The 18,173-nt window shown below is 36.2% G+C and overlaps 1 protein-coding gene across 4 annotated transcripts in view; it reads left to right on the forward strand.

Moving 5' to 3' along the window:
- The window catches only part of STRN (striatin), a 91,777-nt gene that overhangs the window by 58,299 nt on the left and 15,305 nt on the right, over nt 1-18,173 (forward strand). For 3 of the 4 annotated variants that reach the window (XM_047068105.1, XM_047068108.1, XM_047068109.1), the window contains 6 exons: nt 2,688-2,798; nt 4,868-4,954; nt 5,419-5,562; nt 10,057-10,193; nt 15,805-15,980; nt 18,089-18,136. In XM_047068105.1, the coding sequence (XP_046924061.1) occupies nt 2,688-2,798; nt 4,868-4,954; nt 5,419-5,562; nt 10,057-10,193; nt 15,805-15,980; nt 18,089-18,136 (703 nt within the window). The remainder of the gene's footprint in view (nt 1-2,687; nt 2,799-4,867; nt 4,955-5,418; nt 5,563-10,056; nt 10,194-15,804; nt 15,981-18,088; nt 18,137-18,173) is intronic. The other variant, XM_047068106.1, reaches the window with a different exon arrangement.

Genomic DNA, 18,173 nt, shown 5'->3' on the forward strand with positions numbered 1-18,173 from the left:
GAACTTGTAAATCTAGATTTTGTAGAAATTGAGTATGAGAATGTAATAGAGGGTTTTAGAGACTCATCTCTGGCATCTTCTGTGCAAAAAGAAGTACAGATTTAAAAAATTGTAGTTACTCATTCTAGGCAGATTTCATCAGTTTGTACAAGGCATAGAAACCAATTGTATGGAAATCAATTTGACAATAAATTTCATATATTAAAAAAAAAAAAGAATCTTGTTAGTTTCTGGCAAGTAATAGATTTCACCACACATCTTCTGTGACCTTCCATTACTATTGTTGTGAGTCTAGTGAAGATAACAATAAGGTTTAACTTTTAATTAAAAAAAAAAATGGAAGGGGCGCCTGGGTGGCGCAGTCGGTTAAGCGTCCGACTTCAGCCAGGTCACGATCTCGCGGTCCGTGAGTTCGAGCCCCGCGTCAGGCTCTGGGCTGATGGCTCAGAGCCTGGAGCCTGTTTCCGATTCTGTGTCTCCCTCTCTCTCTGCCCCTCCCCCGTTCATGCTCTCTCTCTATCCCAAAAATAAATAAACATTTAAAAAAAAAAAAAAAATGGAAGACACTCTAGGATCCAAAAGCTACCCAGTTTAATTTATTACTAAGAGCTGATTGATGAAATATTAACATTTTTTTTAATGTTTTTTTTGAGACAGAGGGAGACAAAGCTGGAGTGGGGGAGGGGCAGATAGAGAGGGAGACACAGAATCTGAAACAGGCTCCAGGCTCTGAGTTGTCAGCACAGAGCCTGATGCGGGGCTCAAACCCACGAACCGTGAGATCATGACCTGAGCCGAAGTTGGATGCCCAACCGACTGAGCCACCCAGGCTCCCCGAAATATTAACATTTTAAATTGTTAGATCTTTCTGGAAAAATAGAGTATTTTTATTATTGATAGATTATAGTTAGAGCTATAAAAATGTTGAGAGTTTTAAAATTTATTGTGTTTAGTATATTCAGAGGTCCAATAAAGTTTTTAAAACTGTAGATTGAAATTTAAACTTGTTAAAAATAGATTCCTGTTTGTTCTGATTCATTTAGATTTATTCCAGTCATCCAACAAATATTGATAAAGTGCCTTCTATGTGCCAAGTCATTTGGTGAAGATCCTTACCCTTGTGGTCCATATAGTCTGCTAAGGGAATATAGCCAGTAAGCAATACACATAAATGATAGAGCATGTCAGAAGGTGATAAGTGTTATGGGAATAGAAAAAGTAGAACAGAGTAAAGGAGATAGGGAGTGCTGGGCTCAGGGTGGCCTGGAGGAGACAGATTACAATTTAAAATTGTAATGGGGTAGGCCCCATTGAGGGGTAACATCTGTACAAAAGACTTGAAGTGGATTGATGGGTTGACAGTAAGATATCTAGGGGAGGAATATTCAGGGAAAAAAAGCTACAGCAAATGCCCCAGGATAGCAGTAGCCCTCATATGCTTGAGGAATTCTGGGACACCAGAATGGCTGAAGCAGAGTGATTCTAAGGGGAATATGGTAACAAATGATCAAATCGTGTAGGGCCATAGACCACTGGTGAGATGGGGAACCACAGGGGAATTTGAGCAGAAGGGTGACATGGTCTGACTTTTTTAAAGCATCATTCTGGCTGCTGTATTGAGAAAGACTACCTATAGTAGCCATTTTTGGTAATAATCTTGATGTTAGGGGCAAGGGGGCAATTATTGTAGTAATTCTAGCAAGAGACAGAGTGATTAGAAAAGTAGTGTATGTGCTAAGTAGTCAGATTCTGGATGTGTTTGGAAGGTAGAAAAAACAGTATTTCCTGAAATATTTGATGTGAGGTGTGAAAGAAAGGGAGTTTTTTGGTCTGAGCAAATGGCAGGATGAAACATTGGATTTGGAAAAGGAGGGAATTTGATTTTATATGTTTAGTTGGAGATATCTTTTAGAATTTCTCGTGGAAATGTAGAGTGGGCAGTTGGATATGAGTCTTGAGTTCAAGCAAGAGTTCTGAGCTAACACATAATGTTATATAGTATATAAATTTATACTAAGTATAAAATATGTAACATATTTACTCCTTAAATTTTCTTCTCTTGAAATAGTGAAAATTAATGATTGAATTTCTTATCTGCTAGAAGCTCAGTTTCCTGTTTAAGAACTTATAGGCTAACAAATCACTTAAATTGCTTTAAATTTTGAATGAAGGTTGATTGATAAGTTTACAAAGTGCTGTTTATAAGGCCTGTAAAAAAAAATGATTAGTTGATGAACACATGCCAAAAATATAAAATTTTTGAAATGGAAAGATCATTGAAGACTGTTTTGTATAATCTCTTAATAATAATCTTCTCTCATTACATAAATTAATAAGTGTTTTTTTTTGTGAGTCAGTCATAACTGAATTCAGAAAATGGAATGAAAATGAGGGCTTCTCATTATAGAGTTGTGGGGCTTAATTTAATAAAAGTCACTCAAATCTTCTAGTGTTTTTTTCTGTTTCTTTCAAGAGAAATTTAATATTATTACCTAGGAAATTGAATTGTCGTTTCTTAGATATTACATTTTGTATGACTTATATATCTAAAGAATAAGCAATAACTTTAAAATTAGTGTTACATTGAAGAAAATGGTTGTTGTCATTCAGTGACACAACAGTGAATTGACTTATAGCGTTCAATATTTTATTTAAAAAGGCTATTTCATTTGTTTTACTCTATTTAGAAAAGGAAGACCAGTGTCTCATGCCTGAAGCCTGGAATGTGGACCAGGGAGTAATTACCAAACTCAAGGAACAATACAAAAAGGAGAGAAAGGGGAAAAAGGGGGTGAAGAGTAAGTGGAAAACATTGTATCTGTAAACCATAAATCTTTCCTTTTTTATATCCCCCAATTTTTTTCCCCAATGTTTTCCTAAAACCACTTACTCTTTTTCTTTTCTGCTCCTGGTCTCTTTCGTTTTCATCTGCTCTCAGGGGTTGAAATTAAGTGGTTAGTTATTTGATTGTGACCTTAAAAAAATAAAAACAACCATGCTTCTGATTATGGAATCATAATATATCCCAATAATAAATCTAGAGCCTTGTGAGAATATGGAACTATATATTCAAAACATAGTGATAATTTCATTTTTAAAGTATATGTGCTTAATTACCACAATGATTTTTCACTGTTGACAGTTTTAAATCTCATCTAGTTTGACCCTCTGGCAATCCACCAAAATTACTGCATATAATTTTAGACCTTGGAGACAGAAAGTTAATTTCTACCCCTGAATATTCTGTGTGTTCATAACACACAGTTCATTTGCTCTCACTACTGTATGCTATACAGGGCAGAGAGTCAAATACACAACTTTTAAAAGTATTTATTTTCTAATTTAAGAATTTTGGCCAATTTCATTTATAATAATATTGCCAATTAGCTTTTTTCTTTTTAATAAGATGTCTGCCATATAAAAACTGAAAGCTAAAATGAAATTGCTAGCCCTGTGAACCATATATAACCATATATCTATCTATCTATCTATCTATATATATATCATTATGCAAATTACTAGGTTTAGCAGTAGATCTAATTAAGTATGTAAAGTAGAAACCTTGAAGAAGCTTTCAAGCATCCCTGAAAACCATCTAAAACACCTTTTTAGGACAGCAAAGCTAAACTACCTCCTGTGCTTCCACTCCCATTGACCATATGCACATGGGTCTCCCTTTTATGGCAAAAGGAATTGCATCCTTTGGGATATTAAAGTAGTTTAAAGTGGGATTAAAATCCAGTTTAGTGAAACATGTATTTAAAAGTTGGAAAAAGCGTAGTTGTTATTGATAAACAATTCAAATCTTTATTTAAAATATGCTAGGAGTTACAAGTATTTAACTTGAATGGATTAAAAAGTCAGTGGCTATTTTTGATGTTATACTTGTAACGATTACATAACTAAGAACTATTATTTGATGCCTTCTCAATATAAATTAAATTATAATGAGAAATATTAATATTAAAACATTAAGAGCATTTTGTACTTTTTATCCAAATGTATGGATAATAAATGTGATCTTGAACAGTAATGAGACATGATTTACTAGGGCTTTTCAGAGCCATGGCAAAACCAGTTACACTGAAATTTTAATGCAAATGTCATAAATGAGAAAGGAGAATATTTTAATTTTCAGGTTGACATAAGTTGATATTTCTTTAAGTAATTATGCTACAATAATGTTTTGAAATGTAAAAAATCTCTCATTTGGAAGTGTATCCAAGATTTACGTAGAATCCACCTACTATTATACTGGTTATTCAGTTCTTGTCAAATATCAAGACATTGCTATAGTTGGCATTTAGCACTTAGGATCTAAAATGGCACCATTTGACTGGAACCGTATTCCTACTAATGGAAGCTATTGGCTTTCCTGAATCTGGAGATTATGATCAGCATGCAGGTATATAGCACATAGTTTTTTCGTATGACAAAGAAAAATGACTACAGGGGGAGAAATTTTAATATCTTAGGGTAGAGGGACTGCAGGGTGAGGCTCCACACATTTTGTTTATCATCATCAGTTCACACTGTTTTCATAAAATGGTGATCTGGGAACAAGTGAAGACATGGTAAAAACAGAACTGAAGCAAAACTTTGACCTGGTATGAAGCAGAAATTTACAAACCCCCACAAATATTTTTTTAATTGAACGTTTACTGTTGGAAAAATTTGATTCCTATTGATATGGGCCAGTAGAAATATTTCCAGTCAAATCGTGTACTCCAATCATACGGTCTTGAAATATATTTCTAGGTAGTAGTTAAAATTGCTTAAAAATAGTTGTATTCTTTGCTGGTATAGGAAAAAAAACCATAATGGACTATGGGTAAGATTTTCCCATTCTTAATTAAACTTGTAACAGGAAAAACTACCGAAGATCTGTTTCAGCCTCTATCCTATATAAAACAGTCAAAACAGGGATGTGGGAGAATGAAGAATCAAAGTTCAGGTAAGTAATCAGTAGGGTATGAGACTTCACCTCGGGTACCATAGCTTCAGGATGTAAGGCAGTGAATGCAACTTCACATAAATGGACAAAAAGGAATGTTGCCGTTTAACTCAGTATACAGTAGCTTCACAATCCCTGGTATCTGTCGTCATTTAGAGCAATATATAAGGATTAAAAGAATGCTATTATTTTTAATGGTCCAAATTGCATATGAACATGATTTTTTATTGAAATAGCGATATTATTCCATTAGCTTAATTTTTAAAATATATGTAAAACATAATTCTTCTCAAGAGATAAACTTTTAAAATAATTTGAAAACTTGGAAAGTAATTACTTTTTAACATAGTAGGGTAGTTTTAAAGGTGAATGTAAGCAAATGTGAATAAGGTTTATGGCACCATTTTGATACAGTTGGATAATTCCATTCTTTTTTGTTCTCTTCCTCCCTGTTTCTGGGCTAGGGCCCAATAGGTCAAAACTACAAGATATGCTTGCTAACTTGAGAGATGTTGATGAACTTCCCTCGTTACAGCCATCTGTGGGTTCACCTTCCAGACCCACCAGCTCCAGGCTTCCAGAACACGAAATAAATAGGGCAGACGAAGGTAAGTATATGACACTCCCGAGTGCGCGCATACATACACACACACACACACTACTGGGAAATGCATATCTAAATTCAGTTATTAGAAAGGCTTTCCTAAGAAAATAACTTTATTTTACGTATGTTTGATCGACATGGTGTTCCCCAAATGTAGGCTTTCTTACATTCAAGGGGTTTGATTCCCCCTTCAATCTGTTAGACTTGAAAAGGGTGGATAAACAGCAAGTCCAACTCCAGATTCTAGTCCACCTCCCTAGAAGCCTTGTATTTGGTATGTACAGGCTGTTTTATTCACCCTACTGCAACAAGAAGAAAATTAAGTCCATATGATAGGTAGTAAATGTTTACTTCGAGATTCACATAAATATTTTCAGATGTTTTCTTTAAAGTCTGTCATTGATAAGTGAAAACGGGGTGGGGTGGGGGGGGGGAAAGGACACCTGAAAGTCTACTCACACTTGCAACTGTGTTTCTTTGTTCCCTTTCAGTCCTTGTCTAACTGTGTGTATTTTTTTTACAAAGTTACAGTCACCACGTAGAATAATTCTATCTTGTTTTATTTATGTAACATAAAGTCCCAAAACAACTTTCATAATTATAATTTTGAGATTACACATTATATTTTAGACTTGATACTTCACCATATCCCTTTTGGATATTTAGGTTCCCAGTTTTTTACAGTACCGTCTTACGATATTTAAATACAATTCTGCCTGTTTTCTAGACATAAGCTCTGACTTATCTATTTATAAATAGATAAAATGCTTATATGTAGAAATTGATCTAAACTTTTTTTTAATGTTTATTTATTTATTTTGAGAGAGAGAGAGAGAGAGAAAGTGTATGTGCAAGTGGGGGGAGGGGCAGAGAGAATTCCAAGCAGGCTCTGCATGCTGTCAACACAAAGCATGATGTGGGGGCTTGAACCCACGAACCATGAGATCATGACCTGACCCGAAATCAAGAGTCAGATGCTTAACTGACTGAGCCACCCAGGCACCCCTAGAAATTGATTTTAAAGTATGTATTTACATTAGCTGAAAATCCAGTATGATGTAAAAGGAACCTAATGATTAATAAATATCTTTCAATATTTATTTTTTAAAATTGCCTTGAATTTAAATACTGTAATTGTTTGCAGTGAATATGCTTCTTCAAATTACTATTTATTGAATAAAACAGACTGGGAAAAAGCCACAGAAAAATCATAAGTGTTTTTCCTTCTTGGGTTTTAAATTCAGTTACATTTTAGAGAGACATAAACTGATAGAACCTTGATGGACAGATTTTCATGGAGTACTTTTTAAATGAAACTTTTGACCATCACATGGTTAATTATTTATTAGAGTTAATTTTATTCATAGTATACCTGGAATTGATTACTCATACATTAAATAATGAAGACTTGTACATTACACCTTTATACTCTAAATACACAATTTCTTTGATATAGAGACGTCTTTTGAATTAAAGATGTGAAGTCATGGACCTCATTAGGTGTGTTTGTTGTCCTCTAGGAGATACATTCACTTGACACTATCCATGTGAGAATTTTAATCAGTTTGTTATTCTAAGATCAAGTCTAGATAAGAGGTTCATTTTTCTTTTGTTCTAGTAACTCCTAAAGAGTTTTATCAGAGATTTCATCTTGCAGAATTCTAATAACAGAGGCAGAATAAGTACTATATACTAAATGACTAATGTATAGAAGCATTACATAAGCCACAGAAAGTGCCCTTCATGGAAAAAAATATTGAAGAACCTTAAAACTGAAGCTTTGAATATCTAACTTACTGTCTCTAACATGGGTCCTATAAGCTTTCTTCCTCAGTGAAAGGTTTTCAAAAATATAAGAAGTATGTAAGAAATACACGGTGTATTTAATTGCCCATGAATGATGCCTCTTGGTCTCCAGTTTAGTTTCAGAAAAAGTGTCCATAGCCTGTGTGTGCTATAAATATTTATCACTTTATTTTTGTTTTAATGGTTTTGTTTTAATTATTTAACTGTAAATAGTAAAGAGGCACAGTTAAATAATTTTGTAAAAGCTGAAGAAATGTGGCCTATCGTCTCAAGTTGTAAGGAGTCTTAGAGTTCTGCCCATGGTTGCTCCCTCTGGCCCTCGGGTCTGCTGGCTTAGCCAGGGAGTGTGCTGGAAGGAGCTCTGCCTTTGTTTCAAGGTTTTACATGGCCATTTTTAGAGCATTGTTTAAATTAGCCCAAACAGAGTGTATGCTCAAATCCCATGAATCTTAGTCTTGTTTTTAAGAGTCCTTTTTATTTCACACCTGAACAAAGTTGTCTGGATACAGTAGAAATGAAAACAAACAAAACACCTGGCTGAAGACCCAGTCTCATAGTCTCCTGTGAGTCATTTGATTGAAATTTGGCATGAAAATTGCTATTCTAACCTAAACAGTCTCCACCCTGCAGTAGTTAATGTGAGAGCTGCTCGAACCCCTCAGAGGATATGTGGTATGTTTGGGTAAAACCCATTTTTATTATTGCTGCTTTATTGCATGGTGGTTTTAATTGCATAAGGTCTTAATTTATGTTCTCCTTTGTTCTTACAAGGGTTTTAAGACATAACTCTTATGTCTACTATTTTTAAGACATAACTATTCTTTCATTTCTTCAACAAATACTTATGATTGAATGTAAACTTACATAATTTAAAGCTGAAAAACACCTTTAAATCCAGTTTTCTACATATGCTAATTAATATATTGACTTGTTTCTCTTAAGGAAACAAAACATTTTTTAGCAGCCGGAGTTTAAACTGTTAAATTCGTCTTATCAACTTATAAATGTTTGTTATTAGTAAAGTAACCACCTCTAGAAAACTACTCAAAGACTATCTTTGACAGTTTGCCAGCATAATTGCATTTATAAAAATCAACAATTTACTATTGACCAAGTTAGGTAAAACTCCTGTTTTACTTTGGCATTTTGCTTTTAAAATTTTTTTTTTCAACGTTTATTTATTTTTTGGGGGACAGAGAGAGACAGAGCATGAACGGGGGAGGGGCAGAGAGAGAGGGAGACACAGAATCGGAAACAGGCTCCAGGCTCTGAGCCATCAGCCCAGAGCCCGACGCGGGGCTCGAACTCACGGACCGCGAGATCGTGACCTGGCTGAAGTCGGACGCTTAACCGACTGCGCCACCCAGGCGCCCCGGCATTTTGCTTTTAACTGATTCTTCTATGATGGTGATTGGGGGAATTGGATTGGTATGTTCAGTGTCATCTATTACAAAGAAGATATGGCGTCAGCTCGCGGCTAATGAAACTGTTCAAACGGACACTTCGTTAAAAAAAGTCTTTGAAATAAAAATCCACTTATAGTGAAAAGAAAATGTCTTTGAAGCAGACATTTTTAACTGAACTATACCTGTGGAAAACTGTAGAAGTGGTAAGGGAGCAGGTCAGTGAATTATCACAAAGTGAACCCAGCTGTGTTACCACTCCCTCGGTCAGAATCCGAACATTACCAGGGTCTTGAAGGGCTGCTTGGGCTTCAAGTTACTGCTTCTCCTCTTCTCTCCAGACACAGTCCTGAGTTCTAACACCAACATTAAGTTTGCCTCATATAGGCATATTTTATAGTTGTAACTATTTTACTTCTTTCTTTTTTTTTTAATGTTGATTTATTTTGAGAGAGAGAGAGAGAGAGAGAGAGAGAGAATGCACCATGAGCAGGGGAGAGGCAGAGAGAAAAGGAGAGAGAGAATCCCAAGCAGACTCTGTGCTGTCAGCATGGAGCCTAATGTGGGGTTCAAATTCACGAACTGTGAGATCGTGACCTGAGCTGAAATCAAGAATCAGACGCTTAACTGAGCCACCCACGCACCCCAGTTGTAATAACCATTTTCGTTTGAAATTTTCTGTATTCTTCCAAGTTACAGAATTAAGCAATTTTATTTTGAATAAGACCAGGAGTGTTCAGATCACTTGTTACTTATGTTTAATATTTGATAGAAGTAATTTGAGTAATTAACATGAAATAGCAAATGAGGTAAGCCTACTTTGCTTTAGTCGTATTATATTTTTGTATATTGAAAAAGAAGGGACAATGGTCTATTGGATTTGTTTCCTGTTGTACTTTTCTTTTTTCTCTTTCTTTTTTTTTAATGTTTATTTATTTTTGAGAGAGAGGAGAGAGGGAGCCAGAGGATCCAATGTGGGATCTACAGGGGCTGCGGAGAGCCCAATGTGGGGCTCGAACCCACAAACAGCAAGATCATGATCTGAACCAAAGTCAGATGCTTAACCGACTGAGCCACCCACAGGCCCCTTGTGTTGTACTTTTCAAATTAGATACCTTTGCCTATGGTTAAGATACGGAAAAAGCAACCAGTTCTTGAGGATTTTCTGCTCACTGAATTTTACTGTGTTTGAATGCATTTAAAAATAATCAAATATAGACATGCCCTTAAGAGACTGTTTACGCTTTAGAAGTTTTTTTTTTTATGTGTCTTCTGTCTTCCCCCTTCAGTGGAAGCATTGACCTTTCCTCCTTCTTCTGGGAAGTCCTTCATCATGGGAGCAGATGAAGCCCTTGAAAGTGAACTGGGACTTGGAGAATTGGCTGGACTTACAGTGGCCAATGAAGCAGATTCACTAACTTATGATGTGAGTCATGCTTTTATTTTTGTTGTTTTTTCATTTCTTAAAAATAAAAAGTTAACCTAATAGAAAAAGATAACAGTGGTAAAATTTCTTTACAGGTATAGAATTTGGTTCTGTTTTAATTGCAAACTTTGAAAATACAGTATTTTTCACATTGTGTAGAGATTAAAATTATGGTCTTTGCCTAAATCCATAAGTTTTTATATCTTGTTTATTGGTTTTAGATTAAGGGAAAGAATTCCCTTTCTGTTACCAAGTTTGGGTTTTATGTTTTAAGGCACCAGAGATCACTTGAAATTCATGCCTCCCTAATGGCAACATTTGAGTTTCTTCTCCAGTACATTATCAGTGAATACTTGGTCTACAGGAGATTTTAGTTATTGTTAGGCAGGGATGTCTACAGGGTGTCTTGCAGATGTTAAGGCCGACCCATCAGTGATTTAGACCAAAACTGAAATCGTCATACCTTTACACATGCATGCGTTTACTTAATCCCAAACACAGTTGTTTATAACTACATTTAAATTGTCAGAAAAACAGTTGCTTGTTTTATAAAGTATTTACAACCTGTCTTGTCTTGATGAAAATGGTCTCGCTTTGATACCTCATTATCTTTGTTGGAGAACACAGTATAGCTCCTACCACATGGGGGCTGTAAAGATGGATGCTTAAGCAAACCATGGATATGAGAAGGATGTGCTCCAAAGAGGAACCTCACCACTCACTCCTCTTCCTACAAATCAAAATTCTCACTCTTTGCTAAGTCCATTAGTAAGTCTTTTGGGTTCTTCCTTCAAAAATACCTAAAATCGTTAGCTGTTTTTTACTTTTCATCCTACTCCATTGTTTTCTTCACCTGGAACTACTACAATAACCTCATCTAAATGGGCTCTTGGTTCCCCATTCTCTGCATATATGATACAGGTTTTTAAAAAATATTTGTTTCCAGTAGTTTTGTATCCTTATATTCTACATCTGTTGTGTATAAAAACACAATTTAGTTGACTTTTGTTTTTTCATCTAATATTTGACAACCTTTTTATTTTTTTAATTTTATTTAATTTTTATGTATGTATGTACTTATTTTTGAGAGGGCGCAAATGAGCGAGGGGCAGAGAGAGAGAGAGACAGAATCCCATGAAGGGCAGAGAGCGAGAGAGAGAGAGCGAGCGAGAGAGAGAGAAGCGGGGCTCACGCTCGCCCCATAAGGGGCTGGAACTCCTGAGTCACAAGATCATGATCTGAGCAGACGTCGGATGCTTAACCAGCTGAGCCACCCAGGTGCCCCTGACAACGTTTTTAATTGGAGCATTGAGTCCATTTCTTTTTAAAGTAATTACTGATATATTTGGATTTAAACCCACTGTTTATTTGTGCTACCTGTTCTGTGTTCTTTTTTCTCCTATTTTTAGCTATATTGGGATTCTTTTTTATAAGTCACCCCCACTCCATTATTTGGAGATTATGCAGTCTTTCATTACTCTTTCTATTGTTACCCTAGAGATTACCACACATATCCTTATCAAAATTTTAATGGACAGACCTTTAGAACACTTTTTTTTTTTAATTTTTTTTTTTTTCAACGTTTATTTATTTTTGGGACAGAGAGAGACAGAGCATGAACGGGGGAGGGGCAGAGAGAGAGGGAGACACAGAATCGGAAACAGGCTCCAGGCTCTGAGCCATCAGCCCAGAGCCTGACGCGGGGCTCGAACTCACGGACCGCGAGATCGTGACCTGGCTGAAGTCAGACGCTTAACCGACTGCGCCACCCAGGCGCCCCTAGAACACTTTTAACTATACTTAAAAAATTCCTACTGTACATATATGTTACTATTACTATATATTTTGTCTCGACATTTATCTCCTACAAGATAATGTTTTATACACTCAACATTCAGTTAGGGTTATCCGTTTTACATGATTCATTTTGCTTTATTCTGTTCTCCCCTGCGCATCTGACTGTCCATCTGGAACACTTTTCTTTTACTCTAAGAAATTCCCTCGGTTTTCGGAATTCCCAATTCCCTCAGTTTCTGGTTTTATTAAATTGTTTATTTAATTGTTATTTAAAAGTGGGTTAACTTTTATCTCTGGTATTGAGTTCCAGTTGGCAAGGTTTTTGTTTTGTTTTGTTTTGTTTTGTTTTGTATTTAGTTTCACTTTAAACATTCTAAATATATTACTTCATTTTCTTCCTTTGTTTTCTGCTAAAGTCAGCTGTCATTTCTTTTATTGGTCGTTCAATGTTAGTCTGATTTTTTTTTTTTTCTTCTATGACTCATAATCTTCCTATGTCTTGACTGTTAGCCAAGGTTTAGTTTTCTTTTTATTTAACCTTCATGAAGTTCTTAGACCTTCTTGGCTTAGTATGTTTTTCTCAGTTTTATATAAAGTTCTCAGCTATTTATCTTCAAATACTGCTTTTATTTTTATTTTTATTTTTTTTTTATTTTTTTTTTCCAACGTTTTTATTTATTTTTTGGGGGGAGGACAGAGAGAGACAGAGCATGAACGGGGGAGGGGCAGAGAGAGAGGGAGACACAGAATCACAAACAGGCTCCAGGCTCTGAGCCATCAGCCCAGAGCCCGACGCGGGGCTCGAACTCACGGACCGCGAGATCGTGACCTGGCTGAAGTCGGACGCTTAACCGACTGCGCCACCCAGGCGCCCCCAAATACTGCTTTTACACATCTCTCTTTCTTCTCCTTCTGGAACTCTAGTTATATTGTTAGAACTCTCTACATCCTCTGTCTCCTGCTCCCTTTGTTATGTATTTTCCATCTTTTGTCTCTATACTTCACTCTAGATGTTTTTATGACCCATCTTCTGGTTAACTAATTCTTTCTTCAGTTATGTGTAATGTGTAATTAAACCTATCTACTTAGGTCTTACTTTGTTTGCTTCTAGAATTCTTTTTCTATAGATTTATTCCAAAATTTACAATGTTGTCTTTTATCTTCTTGAACACAGTAAGCATGATTATGTTCCCAGTGGTTTTCATTAAGCTGTATAATCTTGTGTGGGCATGGTTATTTTTTATGGTGTCCAAATAACCATACTTGAAAAAATGTCTATAGAAATAACTTTACGCCTAGGATGATACCTTCCCCCAGGGAGTATATTTTAATTTGCTTCTCTCAAATGTCTGTAGCCAGTGGAAATCTGGATCACCTCATTTCAGTTTCAGTTTTTCAGATGATTTAAAGCTGATCTGCAGTCTCTGCAAGGGCTTTTGTTCTAGTTCACGCTTCTGTCTAGGATGCAACCCTTTGGACTCAAAACCCAAAGCACAGTGGTTCACCAAGCCCCACCTTCTTGGCAGGCCCTGGACACCAGTCTGTATCTCCTTACACTGCCCAAGTGTCAAAAGCACAGCCTGACCTCTCAACCATCCCCTCTGGAATCAGTAAATACCCTCTGGGGAGAAACAACTCCAAATATCAGGCTCACCTTTTTAGATTTCTGTCTTCCCCTAAATCCTGGCCTCCTTTTTCTTCACTATTTTTCTGGTTCTCCATTTAAAAATTATTAGCTCTGCTTTTCTACTTGTCCTCAGTACAGACTTGATCCTAATGGTCTAGTCTACATCATGGCTAAAAGCAGAAGTTCCCATGAGATACTTTTGTCCTCTCTATACGTACCTCACAAAGATTTTGTCCCATATGTTACAGAATTCAGTCATGTCTCTAGACAAATGTCATTCTTTTTTTTTTTTTTTAAGCTGTTGTTAAAAACTTAGTGTTATGTCTGTGTTTCTAAAAGAAGTCTCTAGTTCTAATAAACATATTAGTAACCTACCGCTGTGTAACAAATTGCACACGACACAGCTTAAAACAACATTTGTTACAGTTTCTGGAGGCCAGCAATCTGGGGCAGCATAGCTGTGTGGTTCTGGTCTGTCATGTGGTTATAGTAAGCATGTAGCAGGGGTTGCAGTCTTAAATGAAGACTTGGGAAGATCTCCTTCCAGGCTCTCTCATGCAGTTGTTCAAAAGCCTTGGTTCCTTGCTGGCTATTGGCTGGGGACTAGTTTCTCACCCAGGAGCCTCTGTGTGGCGTTCTCGGTGGAGCAGCTGGCTTCTCCCAGTGTGGGTGTACTTGAAAAGAGAGTGAGCAAGAACACCCAAGATGCAAGGTTTTATGACCTGATTTTGGAAGTAATTTGCCACCACTTTTGCTATATGTTATTGGTCACACAGAGCAACCCTGTATTGTGGCAGGGGACTTCACAAGGTGTAAATATGAGGACGTAGGGCTGATCAGGAACCATCTTAGTGGCTGTCTACCACATTAAGACATTCAGAAGGAATCTAATTGTTTTTGTATATGAAAATCTTTTCAGCTCTTCAATAAGAGCAGACAAGAGTCAACTTAGTTGTTCTGCTTCTCCCCCTGCTCCACGCACCCCCAACCCCCACGCAAAGATAACCAGCCCCAGATCTTATAGTAGTTCCTTGCATCGTGTGTTCTGTCTTCTTACTGCTCCAATTGTGACCTGCTCTATCCAAATTTTTCTGCAGACTTTTAAACTTCTGGGTCCTAAGTTAATAGTTTGTATTACGAGTGTAGCCTCTTAAGTCAGGCTATTTGGTTTTGAATCCTGAGTCTTCCACTTACTAGAGGGAACTCATTCAGCTTCTCTTTTCTTTACATGTCTGGTCCTTAAAGTGGGGATAATGTTGATTCCTTCATAGAGCTGTTGTGACACTTAAGTGAGTTAATGCGTGTTAAGTTTTTGAAAAATGTATAAAGTAATGAATAATGCTCAAAATAGCAGTTATTATTAGTGTTGGGTTTTTTTGTCATTGTAAGTATGGCAATATTTCTTCAGTGTGTTAACCAATATGTGCCCTACTCGTGCTTAAATCTAGAATGCTTGTTAGTCATGGAGTGTAAAGTAATATGTGATAGGATATATGGTGCTAGTGTAAAGTTAAACATGAACCTCTTTGGCTTTGCTGTTAGTTGGAAATGAAAAAAAAAGTTGGAATATTCTTGGAATGAAAAACTGCATTTTTTAAGTTGTTGAGATGGAGTCTGTGTGGAGAAAAGCAAGATAATGTTGTGTTTTGCAAATGGAATTTATTGTTTTGTAACATCTGATTGTCTCTTCCAGGGTTAACATTTTATGTTTCCAGTTTATAAACGTTGTTACCAATTTGACAAAGAAAATTTAGCTTTTCATAGAAAGTACTGAAAATCTAGAAGTAGGATCATATTCTATAATGTTAATAGGTTATTAAAGGTAACTTAGTTTTCAGGTTTTATCCCAAAATAGTTTCTGTTCTATAATTTAGGTTGAAATTACTTGTCTGTTTTTTTAAGTCATCCTAGTAAAGACCCATTCTTGTTATTTAGTCTTCTTTCAATTTTGAATTGTTACTTGTTTTTATGTTGTGTATTCATTCATATTTCTTCAAAGAAAACCACTGTTGACGTACTGTTAATTTTGCCTTTTGATTTGATTATTTGCATTTAGAAATTATATTGTTTTGACAATTGCACAATGTGATGATTTAATGACAAATCAGCAGGAATTAATGTTGAAATATAATTTTTTTCATGTCCTGAACCAGATGTCCGGGTATCTTTCTTTTGTTTCCTTAATAGATAGCAAACAATAAAGATGCATTGAGGAAGACATGGAACCCTAAGTTTACATTACGAAGTCACTTCGATGGCATTCGAGCCCTTGCTTTCCACCCCACTGAGCCCGTTTTGATAACAGCATCAGAGGATCACACATTAAAAATGTGGAATTTGCAGAAAACAGCCCCAGCCAAAAAGTGAGAATATTCTACTTTAACTGTATTTGAGGGTTTTTTTTTTTTCCAGTTTATTTATTTATTTTGAGAGAGAGAGAGAGAGCGTTCATGGGAGGGGCAGAGAGAGAGGGAGAGAGAGAATCCCTAGTAGGCTCCACACTGTCAGCACAGAGCCCAACACAGGGCTCGAACCCACAAAAGGTGAGATCATGATCTGAGACGAAATCAAGAGTCAGATGCTCAACCAGCTGAGCCACCCAGACGCCCTGTATTTGAGTATTTTAATTATCAGTTTTCAGCAGAAAAGTACTTAATTATTTGCTATTAAATTTCTCAAGTATACCTTCCAGCTTTTTCTTCTTTACCATGTCACATAATTAGAATTTTTCCCTTCTTACTCACAATCTGATATCAGGTTGGAAAACTGACACTGAGGGAGAAATAGTATTATCTGATAGTTTCCCAGAGCTTGTGAATGCTGTTTACAATACTTACACAGTATTTTAAATGGTTGTCATATTTGTGGATTCCCTTGTCTATATTGAAGGTTTCTACTGTTGTTGTAAAGAGGTGTAGGCGTGTCATCATTCCCCAGCACAACCTTGCCATATTATTTATTAGGTTTGGACTTAATGATGTGGAAGGGAGGCTGATTGAGGGGTGAAGGACTGTTCTTTGGTATTGTCTTTTGGCCTTGACCTTTTAGGTACTTTCCATACCTACCAACATGTATAGACTGAAAGGCACTGTTATTCCTGTCACTTAACTGCTATTTCTTCCCTCAGCCCCTCGGTTCCTCTCTTAAGCATGAACAGACATGAGTTGTTATAATCTCTTTTATCAGTGACCAAGCTAGTCCGGGTCCCACTTGGTAGGGTACTTACTGGAGGTCGCTCTCCTGTGTCCTTGAATCAGATGGTCCAAACCTAGCATGTGCCAGTAATGGCCCTTCTCTGGTGTCAGGCACTTCTGTTATTGGAAGGAGAAATAAACATGAACTGGCAAAGATTATAGAAGTTTTACTACTGATAGAGGATATCTATTGCCAAGTTTAAACGAGATCAGTGAACATTCCTGCTGTGAGTCCTACATAAACTTGATAAAATACTTGATTTATCAGTCTTCATCAACCAGTTCAACCAGATCTTGCTAAAACCAAGTGACTTCTCATAAGGATCAGGTATCTTCAGCAGAGAGTAATTATTTCTTTGTTATAAATCATGCCTTTTGTCTTTTTAGTTCTCTGGCCACAATGGGCATCTCATTCGACCAAAGAATGTCAATGTCTCATATATTCTTGACTAAAACTTAGAAAAATATTGAAACAAGTTTCTTAGCTGGTGATAGCTTAGGAACAATATCTCCACATGTAAATAACAGTGACCTGTTTACCTTTGAGCATAAAATTTTGGAAATGCTTGAGGAGAGAATCATATAAAAAACTGTAATACAATATAAGAAATGGTAAGTAATTGACTTTACATCCAGTTTCCATTAACAGTCATGGCCAGTATTAGTGTAGAGTATCTATATGTTCAGTGTTCTGATTAATGAATAAACTGATGACTTGGACAACTTTTACAAGTATCGAGGACAGATATCTTAACCTTTATGGAAATGCAAAGAAATTAAAGTGCCATGTGCTGAAATCCTGCTAATGCCTGTTTCTAGCCTAGTCTGTTTTACATGTAGACTTTTATTTAATCCTGTGAGTATTTGGTATTATCCTGATTTTTCAGTTTTGTTTTAAATATGTAGAGGAATCTGAAGTTCCAAAAGAATAAATAATTTGCCTGAAGTTAGCCAGCTAATTGAATCCAGAAATTTATCTCCTCAAAGCCTATGATACTCTTTGAGTGTGACTCTCTCTTCCTTTAGTCAAATAGACTATGATAATGCTGAGAACACTACAATCAGGTATTATTACTAAACTACTACTAAACAAGTGTTTCTTGAGGCCACAAAAATATGTGATTGATATCAGATAAGCTGTCTTAGGTGTCCTAGGTTGAGAATGGTGTATTACCACAGTGTTGGTATTTCTAAAGGCAATTTTGTGGCATATATTCAGGGCTACTGTTTACTACTGAAACTTAGAGTGGTAAAAGTCCTCTCTCTCTTGGATTTAGGAGTACATCTCTTGATGTGGAGCCTATCTATACATTCAGGGCTCATAAGTAAGTATATGCTTTTTCTTTGTTTTAAGTCAGCATC

The sequence above is a fragment of the Lynx rufus genome, unplaced genomic scaffold (assembly GCF_022079265.1).
Source record: "Lynx rufus isolate CCGP_SWC_20201006 ecotype Redwood Valley unplaced genomic scaffold, mLynRuf1.p SCAF_8, whole genome shotgun sequence".
Classification (NCBI taxonomy): domain Eukaryota; kingdom Metazoa; phylum Chordata; class Mammalia; order Carnivora; family Felidae; genus Lynx; species Lynx rufus.